Here is a 25,091-nt window from a genome sequence, read left to right as displayed (position 1 = left end):
GCTGATAAGTGGAGCTTAATTTAGATAAATGCGAGGTTCTGCATTTTGGGGAAGCAAATCTTAGCAGGACTTATACACTTAATGGAAAAGTCCTCGAGAGTGTTGCTGAACAAAGAGACCTTGGAGTGCAGGTTCATAGCTCCTTGAAAGTGGAGTTGCAGATAGATAGGATAGTGAAGAAGGTGTTTGGTATGCTTTCTTTTATTGGTCAGAGTATTGAGTACAGGAGTTGGGAGGTCATGTTACAGCTGTACAGGACATTGGTTAGGCCATTGTAGGAATATTGCGAGCAATTCTGGTCTCCGTCCTATCGGAAAGATATTGTGAAATTTGAAGGGGTTCAGAAAAGATTTACAAGGATATTGCTGGGGTTGGAGGATTTGAGCTATGGGGAGAGGCTGAACAGGCTGCGGCGTTTTCCATGAAGCGTCGGAGCTGAGGGGTGACCTTACAGAGGTTTATAAAATTATAAGGGGCATGGATAGGGAAAATAGGCAAAGTCTTTTCCCCGGGGTCGGGGAGTCCAGAACTAGAGGGCATTGGTTTAGGGTGAGAGGGGAAAGATATAAAAGGGACCTAAGGGGCAACGTTTTCATGCAGAGGGTGGTACGTGTATGGAATGAGCTGTCAGAGGAAGTGGTGGAAGCTGGCACTTTGCAACATTTAAGAGACATTTGGATGGGTATATGAATGGGAAGGGTTTGGAGGGATATGGGCCAGGTACTGGCAGGTGGGACTAGATCGGGTTGGGATATCTGGTCGGTATGGACGGTTGGACCGAAGGGTCTGTTTCCATGCTGTACATCTCTGGCCTTGGCAGAATTCACATGAAAGTTAGGGTTGGGAATGGGTTGATTTTATGCCTGAGTATCCTCCTCCCGTGGCCTGCTTTTTGACTCTCCTTCTCCTACATTCATATCCCTTTTTCTTCCTCTCTCTATTCCTCATCCCTCAGACTGATTGTCCTACTCAGCCCCATTTAACCTAAAGAAGAGAATCCTTGAGCTTTATGGTCCAAATATTTCCTCCAGCGCTATTACCCCACCAGCTAACATTACACACAGAAGTGAAAGTTTTTTTTTGCTGTTTATTTCTGGAGAGAATTAAGTGCAATTTGATATAAGTTGCTTTTGTAAAAACGAAATGAATAAAAAATTTAGCGGGAGCAACTTCGCAGTTGGACTATCATTTCACCTCCTTCAAGACCTCCGTCACCATCATTGCCCACTCTATACAGAGAGGAAATACGGATTTTGTCTTTTTTTTCATGCATAAAACACCAGAAAAAATGTTAAGTGGACAAAACTAAAGGAACTTTTACATTACTGCAGTTTGATCAAACACAAATGTAATGAGAAGAACATCTGAAATTAAAACGAGGCAGAATATTTGATCAGGCAGGCGTCAAGTGAGAAGGGTGATGGCAAGTTCTGAAGCATCAAGTTACACAAGGGTACTTTAACAGATATCGGGAAAGTTAACGAAATTATTCTGATTTTTGGGCCAGACTTTGCTTGATCATGACATTTCCCAACATCTGTTAGCAGTTACACTCTGTCCTGCACCCTTCAGCTTAAACATGAGTTGCTGAAAATGCAAGCTGATAAATGGTACCACAACAAAAACAGGGCAGGAGCAAATTACTGCAGACGCTGGAATTAGTACTGAAAACAAAAAAATGCTAGCGATCACAGGGGACTGCATCCATGGCCAAAAGCAAGCTAACGTTTTGAGTCGAGATGACTCTTTATCAGAGCTGACATGAAGTGTGAAGGGGGCAGTATTTATGCAGTAGGTTGGAGGGGGTGCTGGGGGTGGAGTCCTGGAGAAGAAAGGATGTTGATGGTTCAAATTAAGTGATTGAATTATGAGAATGGTAGAACAATGGTGTGTCTAACTGCCAGACTGGAAAGGACAGACAGTCCCACTGGGATGAGGGAATGGGAGCGAGGACATGGTAACAGAGAATGTAACTAGTAAAGCTATTAAAAAAATGAAAGGAATGGGAATGGGTTCGCCATTTACATAGGACATAGAACTGTACAGCACAGTACAGGCTTTTCTGCCCACAATGCTGTGTTGCCCTTTTATCCTATCCTAAGATCAGATTAACCTACATACATTGTACTATCTTCCATGTGTCTATCCAAGAGTCACTTAAATGTCCCTAATGCATTTGACTTGACTACCACTGCTGACAGTGCATTCCACGTACCCACCACTCTCTGTGTAAAGAACCTCTGACATCTCCTCTCAATCTTCATCCAATCACCTTAAAATTATGCCCCCTCATGGTAGCCACTTCCATCCTGGGAAAAAGTCTCTTGCAATCCACTCTATCTATGCCTCTCATCTTGTACACCTTTATCAAGTCACCCTCATGCTTCTTCGCTCCAATGAGAAAAGTCCCAGCTCCCTCAACCTTTCTTCATAAGATATGCCCTCCAGTCCAGACAGCTTTCTGGTAAATCTCTTCTGCACCCTCTCTAAAGCTTCCATATCCTTCTACAATGAGGTGACCAGAACTGAACACAATATTATAAGGGTGGCCTAATCACTGTGCTATAGAGCTGCAGCATAACCTCATGGAGAAAAGTTGTTCTAAAACAAGCATTTTAAACTTAAATCAGGGCATCTGTATAGGTATGAAAGAAGAGCAAGCTGAAGTGAATTAGAATATTAGACTACGAGATAGATCAGTAGAAAAGTAGTGACAGAACGTTCAAAGAGTATTTTAGAGTATTCAGAATGAGTACATTCTTGCTATATAGAAAAGCTTGCAAGGAATACCCACCATCGTGTTTAATTTAAGAAGTTAAGGAAAACATCAAACTTCAGGAAAGAAAATATAATTGTGCAAAGGTGAGTGGCATGTTAGACAACTGGTCAGAATACATAGCACAGCAGAAGATTATTAAAAGATGAACCAGGCCAAGTAAATCAGTGTAAGAGTGGGTTAAAAATCTGGCAGAGATTATGATGTGGAAAATTGTGAAGTCCCTCACTTTGACAGGAAGAATAAAAAACTGAAGTCGTATTTAAATTGAGAATTCTGAGGTATAGATGTTTGAGTACGAGTCACAAGAAGTTAGGATGCAGGTAAAGCAAGTGATTAAAAAGGTTAATGGAATTTCATCCCTTATTATGAGGTGAACTGAACATAAAAGTAACAAGGTTATCCTTCAGTTACATGGATATTGTTGACACCACATCTAAAATACCAAGTACTCATTTAAAGAAGGATAGAGTCATCGAGTCATACAGCACAGAAACAGACCCTTCAGTTCAAAAGTACAAGCTGACCATAATCCTAGACTAAACTAATCCCACCTGTCTGCTCTTGGCCGATATCCCGCCAAGCATTTCTTATTGATATACTTATCTAAATGTCTTTTAATCGTAACTGTATCTTCATTGACCACTTCTTCTGGAAGTTAATGGCAGACACGAACCACTCTCTGCTCCTCATGTCTTTTTAAAAATCTTTCTTCTCTCACTTTAAAAATATATATACATGCTTAAATACAAAGGTACTGGAGGTGGTTCAATGGAGATTTACAAGATTGGCAATTAGAATGAGCAGGTTGTCTTAAGAGGGAAGACTTGACAGGCTGGGCTTGTATTTTTGCTGGAGTTTAGAAGAGTCATTGTGATGTGATTTAAGTCTAGAAGGCAGATTTGAAAAAGATATATTCACTTGTGGATGACTCCAGAACTAAGGGACACCATTTTGAAATCATGTGTTCTCTTTTTGGGACAGAAATGAGGGGGGACATTTTTTTCTCTGACAGGTTATGCACCTTTGCAACCCTCTATTTCAGAATGCAGTGGAAGAGGGGGGTCACTGAATATTTTTAAGGTATGCATAGATAGATCATCGCTGGGCAGAGGAATCAAAGAATATTGATACAAATATGGAATTCAGAACACAAACAGATCAGCCTTGAAGGGCAATGGCCTACTTCTGCTCCTAATTTGTATGTTAATATTGTTGTATATAAGTAAGAGTTTGATGAACTTCAATGCTCTCCAGTCTATTACAACACTGTTTTCAAGACAATTGGTTCCCTTTGTATTCTAGTGCTGACACCTAATGCAGTATTTATATTTGTGCATGACTTTAAAAGACTTGCTAATTCTGGATAATCAGATGGCAAAAGTTAGTGCTGGATCCAATATTTATTCAGTCTTACATTATTTCTTTACAATATTTCACCCTTAATACATCTGCAGCATAACTTCAACCAATGTCATTTCAAAATTTTTATTGATCTGATATAACATGCTTCTTAGTTATCACATTCTGAGATGGGACTTTAATCCTGACTTTCTGGCCCAGAGTTAGGTATATTATCCATTGCGCCACCAGATCCTTGTTTATCTGGGCCACTTCACGGATTTGCCTGTTAACCCTGCAAAGGGGTTACGCTAATTTTTTACAATATCATTTCAATTTTAGTTATTGCACTGGTGAGGCCAAATATGAGCTGTCACTTTAGAACTTGTTTTTCCTCAACCAATTCGGGAATGTTATAACATGCATTTCTATCAGTGGGAACTTGCTGGCCCACAAATAGTATCATCATCAGTGCATCAAAGAGCTTGATGTCTCTTTATTTGTGCTCAAGGTATGCTCAACCTGATAAGAGATGTTATTATACATGTTGAGAGAGGTGGCACTTGAACCCAGGTTTCCGTGCTCAGTGGTGGAGACACTACCACCTATTGTGTTTAGCTGCTCTCAAGTGATAACAATTTAAAATAATTTATATAAAATTGAGGTGCAAGACTGCGTATCAATAAACACTATGGAATTTTAATCGGAAACAAACAAAAACAAACTCTGTCTAAGGCGGTACTTACCAAGTTATGATCATTCTTTTTGGTGAAAGCTTGCTCTTTCTCCCCCTCATCTTTTGTCCAACTATAGGAGATCAAATAGTTCATAATGGGAGGGTGGTAGATGGTTTCTGGCCTGTTCCATGTCACAAGTAAAGAGGTCCTATTCACTGGCTGCACGGTCATATTCACTGGTGGGCTGCTGCATACTGAAAGGCAGAAATAAAATCTTAATCCTTTTGGTTACTGCCAAATATTTAAGTCTCAGAGCTTTCCTTGCTTTCAGGAGAAAACTGCATACATTTCTTGACACTGACATTTCTGACATGCAGCTTCCAGAATTAACATTAAGCTTATTAAAAATCGACAGCTAAATAGTTTTAATCACTTGCTATTTTAATTAGCAATCAATTTTATTTGATTCTCAGTAGGAGGAAAAAAAAACAACGTTAAAACATTCATGTTTCAGTAAAATTGTATGCTCTGGATCAGAATATAAATGTTTGAAGTGCACAATTTACACATCCAAGTTAGGTTGGGGTGTAATGTCTGTACTTGCTGCAAACTACCTTATTTCTATGGTCTATCCTAAGTCATGCAGAAACAGCAATATTCTCTAAGGGTCAAATGCAGGTTTTGGTAATGAATTATTAAGTCACTTTGGGAGCTAGAAATTAATTGGAAGAGAATTTCATTTTATAAAACGACTGGCCTAGATTGTCCAATTTAACAACCATGTGACTATTTTGCTTTGAGTAAAGCACTAAAATTAAACAATCATTAAACATTTGGTGTAGTAACGATGGCAATTAGCGCCTTTCATACACTGTCATAGATGTTGCTCTCAAATTTTAAAAAATGCTTAAGAAGAAAGGAATATATCAAGCTTATTAAAATTCTTTAGTACATATGGAACTCAAGACTTAAATGACAAGTATTTGAATTATTGCATCAATACAATTTAGTAACAAATTTTATATGGGCAGCAATGTCATATGTCTGACAGATGAAAGATCCACACTATGAATCTAACTTTAAATAGGTCAATACAAATTAGCCAATCTATTTCTGCCTAAGAACCAAGAGTTATGACTATTGTGTTACATTAAAAAGGAAGATTTCCTTCTCTTCCCTTGTCAATTTATTACATTTATTATTCCAAATTCCAGGCGGATAACCACTGCCTCAGACGTTGGCTAACTTAATGTACCACTTGGGTCTGACTGGTTTGCTTTCCTTTTTCTCTGCTTTATCAGCAATTAAATGACATTCTACAATGAAATCAGTACCTTCATTTCACAATTTGCAAGGTATCAATTTGCATACCACTGTTCCATGCTTTACAAAGTTGGGAGACTCCATTCAAGAACTGACTGAAATGAAATCAGCTTGTTTCCTTTAACTGGCAAGCAAACTAGCCACTAAAACAACAAAAACAGAAATTGCTGGATAAGCTCGGCAGCCCTGTCAGCATCTGTGGAGTGAAATCAGAGTTAACGTTTCAGGTCGGATGATCCTTCTTCAGAATGAAGCATACTAACTAGCTTGCTTCAAAGTGAGATCAGCCTCAGCTCCATTTATCTGATTGCTTGTGGCATTATAGTTTTAACAAGTGAAAGGCTAAAATAAGAAGCGCAAAGTTCTTCTTTCCCATGAGTACACTGACATGCTGAATCAAAGGCCATTATTTTGTTGAAGTGAAAATACATAATAGCATGTAATGGAAAATACAACTAGCTCATCACACATGTTAAAAAAAGCCCAATTAACATTTCAGATACAGAACCTTCATCTGAACTGCAAACCAAGTTAAGAAGGATCTAAATCATATCTAAATGAAAGAGCAACAGAATTTGCAACCATAAAAGAAATTTATTAATTATCTACAAACGGATCATTAATAAGATAGAAACGTTTTATATCAAATCATAACACAATATCAGACTTAGTGAATGAGTATATTATGTCAATTTTTTTAATGGAGGGAGAGGAGGAAGAAGCTACAAACTATAGCATCGTATTACAGAAAATAATGGGATTTATAAAGATAGAAACCTCTCCAGAAACTGATGGTTTCCACCCCAATGTATCAGGAAACTACTGGTATCCTAGTTATAATTTTCCAAAGATCACTAGATTGTGGGGTGTGGTTTCAGACTGTCAATTTATAAATGTTATTCCAGTACTTACGAAGGGATGGAGAGAGAAACCAGAAAGTGACAAAGTTATCAGTTTCACATCCGTTACAGGCAAGTTGCTGGAAGGTATCATCAAGACAAAGTGCCTATGCACTTGGTCTAATAGTAACTTATAAAAGAGAGTATGGGGGGACTTCTAAAGGATGTGTCTGACTAATTGGATGCTTTGAGGCAACCATCAGCATAGTGTAGGGGAGGGTCTGTGAATATTCCAGAAGAGGTTCCACACAAGAGTTTATTCAAAGCCAATAAGTTATTAAATTGGAGGTCACCTTGTGATGCAGATCAAGAATTAGATTAAAACCAAATTAAAACCAGATTAAAACCAAAAGCATATTCTGTTGGGTTGATTGGTTGTAACAATCAGTGTTCCCCAAGGACCTGTGATGCTCCATCAGTTTTTCTCTATATTAATAACAAATGAAAGAATACTTTTGCTATCAAAATTTGCCAATAGGTGATTAAATTAATACAATGATTAAATAACTTAATAGTGTAGTTAAAAATAAACCATTTCCTCTAGTAGTGGAATTCACAACATGAGGGAAAAAATGTTAGATCAACAGTTCAGCTATTTAGAACAGAAATCAGAACTTCATTTACATAAAAGGTTGTAAATACTGGGTGACTTGAAATTTTCAAGACTGAAATCAATGGATATTTGTTAGGTAATGTTATCAAGGGATATAGAACAAAGAAAACAAATAAATCGAGGCACAAATCTGCCATGATCAATTTGAATGGTGGAATTGCTCAGCAGACTGAACATCCAAATGCTTTTCATACATTCCTATCTCAGAGAAGCAATAAAAAGACATTAAAAGAATCAGGAAATGACTTACATAATAAAAAGGCAAGAGAGAGGCCAACAAAAAAAAACAACAATTGAAAAATTGAAAACCTGACAGAATACAGGAGATTTTAAATCGCATGAACACTGGAAACAGAATGAAGTCTATTTATTGCCAGAGACCAAAACGACTGACCACAGATCATATTCTGCTCTACCCCACCACCAAAACCATACAAAAAAGTTTTTTATCTAGCTCATTTAAAACTAAGCAAGGTTTCCTTGTCTAATGCAATTATAGTAAAATTTAGCTTCCAGTTTTCAAAAATGTGGAGAGCCAAAAAATTACAGGTGAAATTCTGGACAGTAGATGGCAGTGTAAACCCAAAGATTATTAAATAGCATCCAAATTTCTCATTGTACACATCACTGAACATTAACTTTTTCATTTCTTTCATCTAATCCTTACACATTTTTTAAAAATTAAACATTTGATTTGATTAATCTAAACTCCTGCACCCACATAACAGGATCAGTGCTGCCACACAACTCTGAATTTTCCCACAAATTATTCTGAATACACTTGAAGCAAAAGATTTTCACACAAATCTCTGGCCCTTTCTTCACATAAACAGAACCATTTTGAGCATTTGAGCTTTCACCAAGGGTAAAACACAATTTCTAGAAGGACCAACTCAAACTAGAGCTGCTCATTTACATTTTAGAATAATTAGCTATGCCAGCATACAACTTCATTAAGTATAATGATACAAGCTATTGATTTATGTCCAGCAGTAAATACAATTAATACCTGGTGCAACAGAACATCCATTGACCAATGACCCATGAACACTTACATGCTGTAGGTCAATTTTATTTTCTTGTAAATTAGGTTTTCTCATGTGGCATTTACGTTTAATGGTGGAAATGATCACTACTCATTAACTAAGATTGTTGGAACTCAAATACTTTTTCCAGTGTCAATGCAGTTTAAAGTTGTTTTCATAGCTGTAGCAAATTTAATAAGAACAATGTACTTGAATTTCTTTCTATAGCAATATCACATTTGAAAATATTCATGTGTTCAATGCACTGAAGTCATTGCCAATGGTTGTTGGCCATGTTTCTGGCTTTAGAGTTGGCAGAAATTCAGGGGTAAAGAGCAGAGATTTCAAGCTTGAATACATAACTGTGTAATTCATGAAAATTACCTCCTCAAAAATAATTGTGACAGATGGTGATGGGGGATTTTTATTTATCTATAAAACCATACCTTACTACACAGAAATATTAATTTTCATAGAAACAGGACTTTCCACTTTGCACAACTTTAAATGGGGGTTGGGGCAAATGGGAATTGTTAAATATTGCCATGTTCACGAGCTTATCTTAATTTGGTAATTAATTTCAGGAATTTTACAGTATTATTCTTACATATGACATTCTGAATCAGCATGTGATACAAGCTCTTTTGATGGAAACTGGAGGTGTTCATTTAATTGATCTTAACCCCCACAATACCAGCTATTGTAATATTGACACTAAAAGGAGGATGACCTCACAGAAAGGTTGCAGAGCTAATGGGTCCACTATCATTATTTTCTTTAGTTTTGGTATCTTAAATGCAACAAGTTTCTGCATTTTCAATTTAATTAATTGGTTGCAGTTAATAGATGTTAAGTTAATTATCCATAACTTGCTACATGTTATGGCTGTATTCAGTGAAACATTGACATAAGTTAGAGACTCATTTTGATACTGCATTGAATATCCAAGGTAGCATATAAATGCTTAGATCATATTCATGATAATGAATAGACCGAAATCACCAAGTGCAGAATGGCCAAATATATTTAATGTGAAGAAATATTTTTAGGAATAACTTCCTTTGTACAATACAGTGCATGTGGCCAGATTTTAATGCTTTATGCACAAAGTATTGAGGCAGATGCCTTCAGTGGCAATTAACTGAATGAACAAGCTCACCTGGATCAAGCACCAATTGGATACTTAATTGTCATCTGACCAGCTTCTTGTGCATCAGGAGTGTTGCTACTGAAGTCCTAACTTTCCTCAGGGTGCTGGCAAATCAGAGGCCAGCAGCCTCAATGAGCTGACAACCCGCCAGTACAGCAGACAGACTACCCTGGTTTCTCTGTCAGGAAAACTAATACTTTCCTCACCTGACAGAAAGGGTTAATATCCAGTTACCATTATTGACTATTGAGGGACCTTAAAAGGAGGAGGATCAAAAAGATCACTCATGCAGCTTCTCCCACTGAATTTAATTGCCTGTGTGACAGCAAGAGGCTGAGTTTCTTTCTTGGGCCAAACTGCACAGTAATCTGCTCTTCCTCATCACCACCAAGGAGGTGAAAATCTGTGTGTGTGCATGTACATGCGCATGTGTGATATTTTAGATATTGCTGAGTACATCTGAACCACTTTGGTGAAAAGATTATGATTACTTGGTTGAATGGTCTTGCAAATTATTCGTAATAGTAATAAGTGAGAAATAATATGCAATTAACATATATGCCAATTGATAAGATTCTCGGTTGCATATTCTCAAGGTGTGAATCATATTAAAGATTTAAAAGTCAAAAGTACTTAGGATTTAAAACATGCAAATATTCAAAAAAATGTACTCAACAGAAAGATTTTGTACCTTAGACCTATATTTGACTGCTGATGAATAAAATTATTCCAAGACATTCTTTTTGAAGTGTTGTTATTTTCTTATTATGTGTGGTTTGAAGTGGCAGATTATCAGACAGTATCATTCATCAATCACTTGAACATCCAACTCCACTATTTTGTGACTGGCTAATTCTTCAAGGGGAACAGATCTTGATGCAAAATGCTTTCTCACAGAGCACATTTTCAGCATTTGTGACTTGAGTAGTATTCATGCCTTTTACAGTTGTTTCATAGGCATTGAAGAAGGATACCCAGCAATATGAATATTGTTCTGTAGCAAACTTAATTTCCTCCCACTTACAAATTAAAAGCATGTTTCTTATGTACTGCAGGAATAATGTTGTACAACGTAGCATAGCAACCATGAGAAATTACTGGTGGTAACCAGGCAGTTATTCATGGTTGTTAGTACTGAAATTCTGTGCAGAATATGCAATGGCAGAAGAATTATAATTTCTTGCAGAAGAATGTGTTGTTTTTTGGAGACAAAGAAGAAACAATCAGTATGGCAAAGACAAACACTAATTGACCATCCAGACTGAAAGATAACAATGACCTGGCAAACCAACTAGTTACTCGAGACTTTGATTGCCTGTGGCATTTCTTTTCATGACAATCAAATGATTTTAAAGACGGTTGCAAGGGTCTGCTGCAGCGATGGTAATGGGTGAATCCAGATGTTTGTTCCTCATGGCCATGATGGCTTTGGCTTTAGTGAATGATTCATCACGGTGACTTGATTGGTCTAGTCCATCCCCCCCTGCAGCAGTTTCAGAAGTGGCTGTACTGGTGGCAGCTTTGGATAACAACTGAAGTGGCAACCCCTTGAGCAATGGCTTCAGTTGGCAACTTAGTACGTCCAATCTGTTCCTCTCGGCTACGGCAGCAATGCAGTAACTTCAGTATCAACTTTGGCAGTGGCAGCGTGGTGGGTCTGATCCAGAAATTCTTGTTTTGGTGGCCTCGTGGGCAGCCTCAGAAGCAGTGTTCCATAGCCACTTCAGAAACCCAGGAGCCGTGGAGGAAACAAAAGCTGAACTTTTAAGTCACCATAATATGGCACCATTTTAATTACAGAAACTATAATAGGAAATAATTGAGACAATGGCGCTATATTATTGTGACATACATATCTCATTGTATTTTCATGAATACAAGTGACAATAAATTTCTGTACTATACTATACTATTTCCACTTGCAAATTCCAATACATTTAGCTATACTAATAATTAAGAGGCTGTTTCAATTCAGTTCAGACACCCCATGGAGGAAATTTCTGATGTTCATTATGGGCAGAATTTGACAGCTTACCACTGGCAGTTTTGCAGTCAATGGTCACCTGTTCCTCACTCATCCAGAACTTTACAAGGAAAGGGTGATATAGAAGGCAGTTGTGAGGTCACTAAGTGGGAAATTAAAGATCATGTAAGGGTCATTTCTTGTCTGGCCACTATTTTGAGTTGGGCAGGAGATCACGTGCAAGGAACAAGGTTAGTAAGTCATCTTTCCCATGAACTGGTAGGAAGAGGGCTGTTCCTCTATCTGTGACATCCATTCCACACTCATACCCTTACCTCCCAACTATGTCTGCCCACTGTGGGTGCTCCTTCCCTACATTTACCTGGTCCTGCATGCTGGTTCTCAGAATCTGAGAAGTGTACTATTTCAGAAGGCATTTGGCAAAATAAAATGAATGGTGTGCCATAGGGAGTGATGCTGAGACCTCAACCATTTATAATTTTTATATACATGACTTAGATGAAGATATGCTTGCCAAGTTTGCAGATGACACTTTGATAGTTAGGAAAGAAAGTTGTGAACAGGATATAAGAGGGTTCAAAAAGACATGAGAGAGTCTAGGACATGGGACATAACCTCAGAATAAGGGGTTGCACATTTAAGACACACATCAGAAGGAATGTCTTCTTTCAGACGATAGTGAATATGTGGAATTCTGTAACCCAGATGTTTACTAAGGTTGGGTCATTAAGTATGTTGAAGATTAAGATAGACAGATTTGTTATCATGAAGGGAATTAAGAGTTATTGGAAAAAGACAGAAAAGTTGAATTGAGGATGATTAGATAAGCCATTGAATGGCAGAGCACCTCTCGATGGGCTGAATAACTTATTTCTGCTCCTGCCTGTTATGGTCTTAAACATATAGTTAGTGTTAAGCAAGTAAGTAAGCGTTTGGAAAATGGAATATAATATGGGGAAATGAGAAACTCTCTATTTTGACAGGAAGATTAAAACAATGAAAGATTGAAGAGCTGAGATGTGGAGAGATCTGGGTGACATACTGCACGAATCACAAAAAATTACTATGCAGGTACAGCAAGCAATTAGGAAAGCTAATGAAATATTATCATCTATGATGAAGAAAATTAAACACAAAAGTATGAGGATATGCTCCACTAATATAGGATGCTGATGAGACCACTGAATCATAGGACCCCTATGGTGTGGAAGCAGGACACTCAGCCCATCGAGTTCACACTGACCCACTGCTCTGAAGGGCATTCCACCTAGACCCACCCTAGCCCTGCATTTAACATGGCTAACCCATCTAGCCTGAACATTCCTGGACACCATGGGCAATTTAGCATGGGAATCCACCTAACCTGCACATCTTTCGACTGTGGGAGGAAACTGGAACACCCAGAGGATATCAGGACAATGTGCAATCTCCACACAGGCAGTCGCCCAATGGTAGAAGTGAACCCAAGTTCCTGGTGCTGGGAGGTAGCAGTGCCTGCCACACTGCAGCCCCATGGGAGAACTGTGTACAGTACAGTCTTCTTATTGAAGAAATGCATTGGAAATAACTGAGACAAGGTTTACCAGACTAATACTGGAATGAGTTGTCTTAGAGGAAAGGTTAGACAGGCTATGTTTGTATCTGCATGAGCTTACAAGAGTAAGAAGCAACTTGATTGAAAGATTTCAAGAGGATAATTTCTTTTATCGGAGAATCCAGCACTGGAGATCACTGTTTAAAATTCCAGGGGCCTTAATTTAAACAAAGATGAGGCGCAAAATGTTCTGTCAGAGACCATAAGTCTCTGGAAACAGACTCCCCGAATATTTTGAAAGTAGAGGTAAATGGATTCTTGTTAATCAAAGGTATGAAATGTTATTAGGATAGGGGGAATGCAGACTTGATGTTGCAATTACTTCAGTCATGATCTTATTGGACAGCAGAGCAGGCACAAGGCCTGAACAGCGGACTCCTGCTCTTTGTTCTTACATTCAAATAGCTATAGTCTAAACATTGGCCACTGCTGCCATTGGCACAACTGAAATTAAGGGGCTACTCAGAAAGCTGCTCACCAGCTAAGTTGGCCAGCATCTCTCTGAAGTGGGCTCTCCTCCTGTGTGACTGGTAGAAGTCCCATGTCCAGCTAATTAATGCTCCATGGAGCATTGAATGGCTGTGGAGTAGACAGTATTAGCAGAAATGTGTTCCTTGCCAACTCTTTGGGTAACAGGCAACAAACCCTAGCATCTGAAAATTTCTGCCTTATATAATATTAAGTTTTACTAAATATGCAATTATGATATTGCTGCAAACACTGAGCTCTATAAACCTTTCTCCTATTTAATGAATTCATTATTATGATATCAAGGAAGGATTTTGAAAACTATGAGAATCATGAGTTTTCAAAAGATCCATTTTTAAAATATGATAAGTTGTGGAAATTGCATTTCCTCCCTCCCTTCCCATTCTGCCTCAATTCTGACCAAAATTTGATCATGTGCCGGGGTCCCAAGCCCACAGGGAAACTTCCGTGCAATGTTTCTAATTATTGGGAGAATCAGGTTGACTTTTATTTTTTGGTGTACAGTGGGCAAGTAATAGGTAGGGCACATCCATTCCGTCCACCAATTCAGCCCTGACAAAAAATCATTACTGTTCTGAAACATTATTTCTACTTCTTGCTTCAAAGATGTTTCAAGACTGCTGAGCATATACACCATTTTTGCTCTTATTTCAGATTTCCTGCAACCACAATATTTTACTTTTATACAAGGTCATATATCAGCCTCACCTGAAATACTTCTCTATCAATCTGGGCCAAAGTTCGAAACGCCCGAACAATCAGCACATTGGAAGCATTTTCATTAAAAGTGAACTGTAGCAGTTCAAGAAGGTGGTTTGAAAACCCCACTTTTTCAAGGATAGCTACGAATGGATGATAAATGTTTTCCTTGCCAGCCATGCCCATACTCTGGGAATGATGTTTTTAAAAGATACCTAAGCAGCAAGAGATCCAGTTTCCATCAAATGCTTGCTCCAGCAAGTTAACCATAGCAGTGGAGGGAGACAGCTGGATAGATCAATACAAGCAGTGTCGTTTAAGGATCTGGCTGAAGTGCAGACAGAAATTGGACAATCTTACCAAAAGGTACAAAGTTACACTCCTTTTGACATCTCCTTTACTCTCTGAAAGTTATGTTTCTTCATATGTCCATTTGTTTGTATGTTCATACAGTCCGGCAAAACCTGCAGGGATAACCCTCATCTGGTTTAACTTCAGCATGAGCACATCTTCAATCTCCAATCTCCTATGTTGCAAGGCACTCCAATCACAACAAAATACTTCAATTCATCTCCTCCTGCTTGCACTCAGCCTCAGAACCTGTGACCATCCTAATGGCTCCATCATCCTCTCTCATCGTATATGCTGTGCTTAAGCTGTCTCACATATCTTCAAAATCTTTTAACAGGACACATATTATCCCAATGCTAGTCTTCCTGCAAGAAAAAACTGGTATACTGTCAGAGGAGATCTTCAATAACAAGAGCCTGTTTGCTGCGTTGCAAGCTTTGATACTGTGAAACACACAAATATCAACGTCGCTCACAAAAAGAGTCAAAGAGCAGGCAACATTGGAAATAGCAAAGCCGAAGGCCATAAGGATATTAAGGGATTTTTCTTCCTTTCTTCTTTTTATTTTAAGCGTCATGCACAGACATTGAAACACACATACATATACACACAGACAATCTGGCAATGCACTTCATTGCACTGTCATTTATCTGTCATTGCTACCATTTGAAATCATTCACTATTCACTCTTGTTTCTTGCATTCTCTGTCAATTTGTTCACTTGACAGACCCTGTAGTTGTACAGATTTGGACCTCCTAACCGTTTTCCATCTCCATATGATGTCATTGCTGTTTTATTGCCATGAATGAAACTGAAGTAAGCACTTTGTGTTTACTAATGCTATGATATTAATAGTATTAGACAAAGTTGAGCAGAAGTAGGTGCAAGCAGAATGGACAGCCAATGGAATGACTCACCGTAGGTTAAGCTTGCACCTTCATTACCTTAGCTCTGCAGTAGACAACTGATATACAGATTTCAGAATGCCTACCTTTAGAAAGAAACTGCCTTTCGCCCATCAGCATTTTACAAATATATTCAATTATCTGTCAAGGACCTTCCATAAAATGTTACAGATGTTAGACCACTCTGCTATGGAATTGTGTGGGCTTCTGATGCATTCACTGGCACTCTGCAGTCAACCATGGGATGGTTGGTCACCTAAATGGATAATAATAACCAGTAGCAACATAATAAGCATCTCTATGAGATATTTATACAAGGAAATGGAAATTTTAGATTTCATCATTTCTTTTGTCCTCAACAGGCTGTGTGAACAAATGGACAGGAACTTCGCCAATCCTGGAACTCTTCCATTTCTCTCTCTTGCTGATTAGTAGGACTAATGAGCCACAGTACTTCAGATGGACATGATTGTGCAATGAAGTAAAACATGTTGCCCTTTTGTGGAAGACAGAGGGTCTGCATCCATGCCATCACTTCAATCCATATTTTCCTTGGTGCTTGAAATCCCACTTCATCTGCCAGACTTCCAAGTCAGATGCGGAGCTCTGCAATCTGCAATCCAGGCCCGCTTAGGACCTGAAGTCCTAGATGTTTCCAATCACAAGCATCTAATGAGTATTAACTCATTAGATGCTTGTAATTGGAAATGACAATGCCCCTTTCCCCACCACTGCCCACCCCCATTCACCTCACAGTTCAGTTAAACAGCTATATCAATACTAAGTTACTTAAGGGCTTCTCACATCTGGGTGAACTATTGTGACCATTTATATGAGCCAAAAAAAAGTCTTTTGAAATCTTTATTTGAAGAGAGTGCAATGCCAGATGACATTACGATTGATGCTGAACACTGGTGGACATAGAGTAGTAAAGGATGAAAGGACTGTAGAAGAAGATGGAACGGCTGTTAATACAGGGAATAGGGCTTAAGTGGTTTGTCATGAGTTCTAGATGCAGGCAGGTGTTGAGTGTTCTCATACATTGTCAACCCTTTATGCAATCAGGGCGAGCTCCTCCAAAATGCTGAAGATCTTCAATCAATAATTGCTCAATTTGTTGTGGCGCTCGCAAAGAATGTTATGTAGCAGCCAGCAAATCACTGTCATGCAGAATAACCCGAAGGGGCTGCAGTGGAGAAAGACTAATCCTGTCCAGGTAACTGAGTTCTTACTTGAGAACCAAAGTGCTTTATTAATAGAGAACTTAAGTTGAACGCACCATTGAACACAGCCTTCTAAGCGGACTCCTAAATCAAAATTGCAAGGGATAACTCTGGTCACCTAGCAACAAATTAGATACTTGCTGTGCAATATCAAAGACTGGGAGGCCGGAAGACTGGCTGAGCTGTCTGGTATGTTGTCGGTAATCACACAGTTGCTTTGGATTAATGGAAGCCATTGCAGTTCAGGAAGGCAATGGAGTGACGTGAAGTCGCCCACATGGTGGTGTGTACACAGTCAATAATATCCTGCATTGGACAACTTGCTATTTCCAGATTTCCATGTGGATAATGTCGAAATTGACATGAGTCATTGTTTAATGCTGACATTAACTTCAGATTGACTATTGTTGTTAATTTCCAGTGTGGAGTCTGCAGGAAAGATGTTGAGATTCTATAGTGACCCCAACTGCAACAAGCAATGCTGTGGCAGAGTTAGAGGTCTTGCAGCAGATGGTATGTCTGGTTCATGATCATTTTCCCTTGAAGGACAGGATCTGATGTTTCACAATGATAGACTGCCTAGCTTAGCCAAAATTGCAGTGAAGCTCCAATTCTCGAAGTCCTACCCGGAACCTGGCATCCATCGGTTTTGGCAGGAATGGGTTGTAATTTTGCACATCCATGGATCATGTAAAAGTGCAGCTTACTTCAAATAAACCTATTTTCATTAGTCCAAAAACATGCTTGTGGGTTTTACATTTTTTGAGGAGAAGATCTTGGAGATTTATCATATCCTTTTGGCTAGATCCAGGGCACCTTTCGGAGAGGTCAGGACAATTGTGATTGCTAAAAGTATATATAAACATATGGATAAACGCATTAAAAATGCTAAAGTGTCAAAACATTTAAATCTGCTGGTCTATAAGTTCTTTAAGAAGTCTACAGTTTATTAAAGTTCAGCGCTTGCTATTTCATTCTGTCTATTCTCATAAATGTGAGATATGTTGTGATTGAATTTGTGCTGCATAACATATTTCATAGCCTATCATTATCAGAATGCAATGTTTATCAATTCATAAATATATGAGGCCCTTAATGATCTCAATTAGCGGCAGGCAGGAAGGCTCTTCATGGACCTTCCTCCCCTGGACTTAATCATGGTGAAAGCAGGAAAGCAATGGAGTCCCACCCAATACTCAGATGCTTGTCTGAATATTCCTGATTACCAAAACTGGCACAGGGGAGGGCATTAAGTTTCGCCCACAGATTCCAGGATGTCTGTTTTCAAATGAAATTAAGAACAAGAAGCAACTTTGTACTTTGGTGAAAAATAAATGACAAAATAGTTTTAAAAGATGGAGTCTCAACATCATTACCTTTGAAAAGGGAAATCTGAATAATGATTAACATCATTTTTACAAAGGCATAGGGCACAATCCTTGTCTTTTGAAAAGTGCTAAGGAGAGTGGCAAGAGGATCAGATAATCAGGCAGATTGGCATTGTGGGGATATGGTCCCCTTTCTGCCACCATCGAAATTACATTCTGGACGGGAATAAACAAGGTCAATCATCCTGCCTGCTATGAATTGAGATCAGTAGATGGTCAATTAAACAATATTTATGCCTTCATCCTGCCGTGGTTTCAAATATTTCAGTTTTGAGTGACAACAGTCAGCCTATCCAATTGCTAAATGACAGTTGGGAATGGGATGTTCCCTCAATTATTAATGGATCTCACAACTCTAGAAACTAACCAAAAAAGCGCTTGAACATTGGCAGTGATCCTCCACCTGGGTATCAAGGGCTGGTATCTCCATGGTACTGCTGAGATCTGGAGGTGGCAGGGTTCCGATTGGCTGGCAGCGTGTCTTCTTATTTCAGTTTCCTAATTCTGGTAGAAAGTTAGACAGCCGATCAGCTGCCTGACTGCAGGAGAGCTGGCTGACTTCATTAACTTGGCCTTCGAAATGAAAACCCCAGCTCCATTTGTGTGTTAGTGCTGAAAACAACGTCAAGGGAACTGGATGATACGGGTTATTGAGCTGTAGCATGAGCAAGAAAAGCTCATACACCTAACTTAGTAAGATCACTTTCAGAATGTAGGTTACTTCAGCTTCTTTGCTCTGTTTCATACAGCTCCTCCTTCAGCTAATTCTCCAATAATAAGGTTAACACTCAACAATCAATTGTTTCTTACATTAAATCACATTCTAAGTAAGAACTGATAATTCATTTTGAATAAAATAGTAAAATTTTATCAAATATTTCTGGTGTTGGTTTTAGATTGTTGTAAGTAATTAGCACAATCATTGCCATTCTCCATGTGTGAACTTAACTAATACGATATGACTGTATGTTTCTGGCATCTGCTTTGTTACTAATTCATACTGGAGAAAAAGTCACAGCAAGACGGCTGCCCCCTCTTGTGTTAAGTGGCTTAATCTTCATTATTCCTCTGCCATGAAAACTATTGATACCATGTAGTTGTCACTTCCTACTTGGAAATCTTCCTGGCTGGAAAATTACAAAGAACAATGAAAACTTTCCACCGTATCAGCAATTACAGTAAAAATTTGAATTATCTTGATTTAAAGATGGAGTCCCAGTGGCAGTAACTTTTCTTTAAAACTAAAAGTACAAGATTAAGAACTGAGTAACAGAAGCATGACAATAGGGTGGAATCTGAGTGAGTCTGAGTGAAGTGGGCTCTGGTGAAGTAAGTGGTAGGATTGGCTGAGAAGTCTGCCAGGTCCAATCCTAATAGAGTCATAGAGTCATAGAGATGTACAGCATGGAAACAGACCCTTCGGTCCAACCCGTCCATGCCAACCAGATATCCCAACCCAATCTAGTCCCACCTGCCAGCACCCGGCCCATATCCCTCCAAACCTGTCCAATCCTAATGTTGGGAATATTTAGCTTCATATTTTATGCTTTTAATAAGCAGTATAGTATGTTTCTTGTGAAGAAGTGGGAATTGGCAGTTGCTTGTTAAGCACCTTATTGATGGGTGGTGGGACATTTATAGTGACAGAGTAATACGCTCCAAGTGGAGGTCCTCTGCTCCGCCTGTTCTTTTTGTTTCTTTTTCTCTCTTTTCAGCAGTGCTGGAGAGGCGCATGGGGAAACCCGAGTACTGGAGCAGGCCGTGGGGGACCCCGAGTACTGGAGCAGGCCGTGGGGGACCCCGAGTACTGGAGCGGGCCGTGGGGGACCCCGAGTACTGGAGCGGGCCGTGGGGGACCCCGAGTACCGGAGCGTAGTGGGGGACCCCGAGTACTGGAGCGGGCCGTGGGGGACCCCGAGTACTGGAGCAGGCCGTGGGGGACCCCAAGTACTGGAGCGGGCCGTGGGGGACCCCGAGTACTGGAGCAGGCCGTGGGGGACCCCGAGTACTGGAGCGGGCCGTGGGGGACCCCGAGTACTGGAGCGGGCCGTGGGGGACCCCGAGTACTGGAGCAGGCCGTGGGGGACCCCGAGTACCGGAGCGGGCCGTGGGGGATCCCGAGTACCGGAGTGGGCGACCCTGAGTACCGGAGCGGGGCGTGGGGGGACCCTGAGTACTGGAACGGGGACTGGGGCAACCCGAGTACTGGAGTGGGGAGTGGGGGGACCCCAAGTACCGGTGTGGGGAGTGGGGGACCCTGAGTACCGGTGCGGGAAGTGGGGGACCCCGAGTACCGGTGCGGGGAGTGGGGGACCCCGAGTACCAGAGTAGGGAGTGGGGGACCCCAAGTACCGGTGCGGGGCGTGGGGTGACCCCGAGTACCGGAGCAGGGAGTGGGGGGACCCCGAGTACTGGTGCGGGGAGTGGGGGGACCCCAAGAACCGGTACGGGGAGTGAGGGGACCCCAAGTACTGGAGTGGGGAGTGGGGGGACCCTGAGTACTGGTGCGGGGAGTGGGGGGACCCTGAGTACTGGTGCGGGGAGTGGGGGGACCCCAAGAACCGGTACGGGGAGTTGGGGGACCCCGAGTACTGGAGCGGGGAGTGGGGAGTGGGGGGACCCTGAGTACTGGTGCGGGGAGTGGGGGGACCCCAAGAACCGGTACAGGGGGTGGGGGGACCCCGAGTACTGGATGGAAGCGAGTCCAGGTACAGCGCTACTTACCGTGCAGCTGGGTGCCTGTGAGGAGCAGACTGGAGGCTGGAGTGGGGGCTGGAGTTGCTGGACTTGTACCTGGCGCCGGCGATCAGACCATGCTGAGCTACTGCTATCTGAAATTTTTTACCTGACTGTAATGTAAATATTTTAACTCTGTTATAACCATTTTATTTCAAACTTAGTTTTTAGACACTCTAAATAATGCGACTACTTTTCTTTTTAATCCTCTATTGTATCCAAGATTTTTCCCTTGGTAATTGTACCTAAGGTGGTGCCATTAAAGGCTGTCATTGTTTTCACTGTACTCCAGTACAGATGTACAGGAATAAATGTGACAATAAAGTATATTTCATTCTATTCCATTCTACTCTATTCTGTTCTATTCTATTCTATTCATTTGGGAGACAAGGGAGCTGCTGCAGTAGGAAGGAAATTCAACCAGATAATCTTTAAGATTTGGGACTACAGACTAGGAGGAATTAGAAATGACTATTGTGAAGTGGGGGCAATGGTGTGCAGTGGGCATTATAGTAAAGCATGGATGAGAAGGGTCTCATCTACACTCAGGAGCACACTGGCTTCAAAGAGTCACAGTATAAACTATATTTGTCATGGACACAACTTAGGCCAGGGACTGGATGTATAATGGGGACAAGTGCAAATGCATAGCATAACATTCTGGGGAAGCGCAAAGACTATTGGTTTGATGGGAAGGGCTACCAAGAAGGGGATTCAATACTTGGGAGCTTACTGACACATGCAAGTAGAGGTTCCATGCCACTGGTTTTGGAGATTTAATGTCACCTTCTATCATGCTAAAAATCAAAAGCTTGCAAGGGGGACAGTTGCAGTGGGTGGGGTGTCTTGACTTTGGAGGGAGGAGATGATGGGTCTCAACAATGTTAGGACACATACTGTATAGGACGCAGACTGACAGGGTCCCTACCCTCTCACCATCCAAAAGCATTTCATTTCTGTTTTCCACCCTCCTGCACCATACACACAGGCCAACTCATTCACATTCATACATTTGGACACAGAGTATAAGAAAGAATAGAGATTTTATATCAGGATGGCCAAAGGAATGAACAGCACCTATTATGCTCCATATGCAGTGTTCATCTTACTTCCAGATGACGCAGCAGGCTCTCATACAAATATCTATCTTGGTATATCCTATGGGGCCATGAAGTTGTGCATCATGCTGGAACAATGACATTCGGGGCTACACAGAGAAACAAACACCCAGATGGAAGGTGAAAGGATTTAGAAATAAAAATGCAAAATTCTGTACAATGCTCTGTCAATTGTGCCACCAAATTGACCTCAATAGGTTTTATTCATCCTTCCCCTCCCATTATGTCTTGGTGTAGTCCCAGTTTTGCTTGGCAGTAGTACTAATTGGCCTTGGTTGGGTGAATCAGGAGTGCTTGAGTCTGGATAAGTAAGACATGTTAAGGGTCTTCTTGTTAGATGCAAGTTGATCCTCCTTGATGCAAAGGAGTGTGGAGATGGAGTACTCTGAGTGGAAGCTAAGAAAGGATTTGTGTTTAGTCCCTCCTCTGGCACCACCCTGTCTCCTTGTGTAGAGAGCAGAAAGTACAACTACAGTGTTTGATGTGCTCCTGTCTCCATACCTTTTGTCATAAGGACCAATGAGTGGGATGATGGAATGCAGATGTGTGTGCCTATCTAGAAGACCCTGAGGGGGCTGTAGTTGGTTCTTCATGACAGTCAAAACCTGCCAGACGATCACATGACTCACTGCAGTTCTGCATTCTCTGAGCAATGAGGATCATTACCTCCAACATGCCTCTCCTGTATCTCCCTGTACATCCTGATGAAGTTGCTGCTTGCTGACACTACAGTGTGCTCTTCAGCCTAGCACTGAGCAGGTGCCTGGTCTCCAGCAGTTCTCTAAATGCCAATGGCCTGGGGTATTTCTCCCTCAGTTCCAGAGCTGTTGTGGTGAGGTGCTCATCAGGTGCTCCCAAACTTTCTAAAGCTTATGTTCCTACTGAGTTGTCAGTATCTGAGCTGGTGGGTGGTGCAGGAGGCAGCCTGGCTGGTGCTTCCTCTGATGTTTCAGTCATCTCATTCTCAGAGATTAAGGGGTGACTTCTTGGGGAGACTGCCAGTTTTAGGACCAATTTGATTATAGCTAACTGATGCTGCCTCAAGCAAAAGGCTTTCAAGTTTAAAAAAAGCATGTACAGTGAAAGGGGAGTGGCTAGTTCTCCTAGCTCAGCTTTTCTCTGGATTGGTTTAGTTTTTGAGGCTGCTGGTCAAAGAATTAGCTCCATGGTGATCCTCTCTCTCTCTCTCTCTGACATCTTTCCTGTAAGAATCTGTGTTTGATTTTACCTTTTTTATCAAGGTGGTGTTCATGGTGATGTTGCAAGTATTTGGAACAGGATCATTACGTTGCAATAGAGTCGGCTGGGTTTTCAAATAATTATGTTATTCTAAATGCAATTTTCTTTTGTTCATGTTTAAATAGAGTCTATTTTGTTTAAAATTGAGTGGTTGGGCCAGCCATGTCACTCCTGGAATATCCACTTTAGGCTTGCTTAAAATAACTAGAAAAGTCAGAGTGTGGGTGACCTTCCTGAAATGCTTTGAGGGGGTCCAGTCTGGTCTAGAACAGAATCATGGTGGTGGTTTACCAACTCTCTCCAATTTCACTTGGATTTGTTTCTGAGGTTAATGATGTGGTACATTCTGCCTTTGCTTTGCTAAGTTTGGTTGGTCTGTGTCGAGCTTTCAGTGGTTCTTTTGTGTGTTTCATCATCAAAATAGAATAGTCATGCTTTTAAACAAAAACCATAGAAAATAGGTACAGGAGTAGGCCACTTGGCCCATTGTGCCTACTCTGGCATTCATTATGATCATAGCCAACCAATCCAACAACCCCATGGCTCAACACTTCAACTCCCCCTCCCACTCTACCATGGACATGCAGGTCCTTGGACTCCTCCATTGCCAGATCATAGCAACACGACGGTTGGAGGAAGAACGCGTCATCTTCCGCCTAGGAACCCTCCAACCACAAGGGATGAACTCAGATTTCTCCAGTTTCCTCATTTCCCCTCCCCCCACCTTGTTTCAGTCAAATCCCTCAAACTCAGTACCTCCTTCTTAACCTGCAATCTTCTTCCTGACCTCTACGCGCCCACCCCCACTCCGGCCTATCACCCTCACCTTAACCTCCTTCCACCTATCACATTTCCAACGCCCCTCCCCCAAGTCCCTCCTCCCTACCTTTTATCTTAGCCTGCTGGACACACTTTCCACATTCCTGAAGAAGGGCTCATGCCCGAAACGTTGATTCTCCTACTCCTTGGATGCTGCCTGACCTGCTGCGCTTTTCCAGCAACACATTTTTAGCTCTGATCTCCAGCATCTGCAGTCCTCACTTTCTCCTCGAAGATCCACCACAATAGCCTGCCCCTGCTTTTCCTCATTGTCCTTTGATCCTACACTGCTATATCCAACAATTTTTTGGTGAAGGTATAAAACCCTTGCAGTACTGGTTCTTTGGTCAAAGATATTAAGGTTCTTCAATTTCTCCTTATAATAACTCATAATATTTCCACCAAACATAACTCTGGCTATTCTAATCTCTCAATAACGATCCCTACTTGCTGCACGTCTCTGATCCATACTCTTCCTCCTGGGTGAAGAATTGACAACTTTTGCTTAATGATCATGATCAAAGTTCCTGGATTGTTTCTTTGTCTGAAATTTTTCAAGTTTTTGTCATGGTTTTCCATGATAATTCCTTACACAGTAATGAAGTCTGGTCTCCTCCACATTAATAGGTCTCTTGGTGATAGTCAATTCTGCAATGGCAATGATCTATAATTTAATAGTGCCAAATAATTATCATGATTCTTCTTGAGGAGCTAAGTTATAATTCTGATTCCTAATTCTGC

General features: G+C 40.7%; 1 protein-coding gene across 2 annotated transcripts in view; it reads right to left on the bottom strand.

The window, feature by feature from the left end:
• The window catches only part of LOC140483808 (receptor-type tyrosine-protein phosphatase gamma-like), a 706,675-nt gene that overhangs the window by 173,187 nt on the left and 508,397 nt on the right, over nucleotides 1–25,091 (bottom strand). For both annotated transcript variants that reach the window (XM_072582431.1, XM_072582432.1), the window contains one exon: nucleotides 4,864–5,048. In XM_072582431.1, the coding sequence (XP_072438532.1) occupies nucleotides 4,864–5,048 (185 nt within the window). The remainder of the gene's footprint in view (nucleotides 1–4,863; nucleotides 5,049–25,091) is intronic.

This window comes from Chiloscyllium punctatum, chromosome 12 (assembly GCF_047496795.1).
Source record: "Chiloscyllium punctatum isolate Juve2018m chromosome 12, sChiPun1.3, whole genome shotgun sequence".
NCBI classification, from domain to species: Eukaryota; Metazoa; Chordata; class Chondrichthyes; order Orectolobiformes; family Hemiscylliidae; genus Chiloscyllium; species Chiloscyllium punctatum.
The sequence above is the reverse complement of the archived record's forward strand: the minus strand, read 5'-3'. Positions and strand labels throughout refer to the sequence as shown.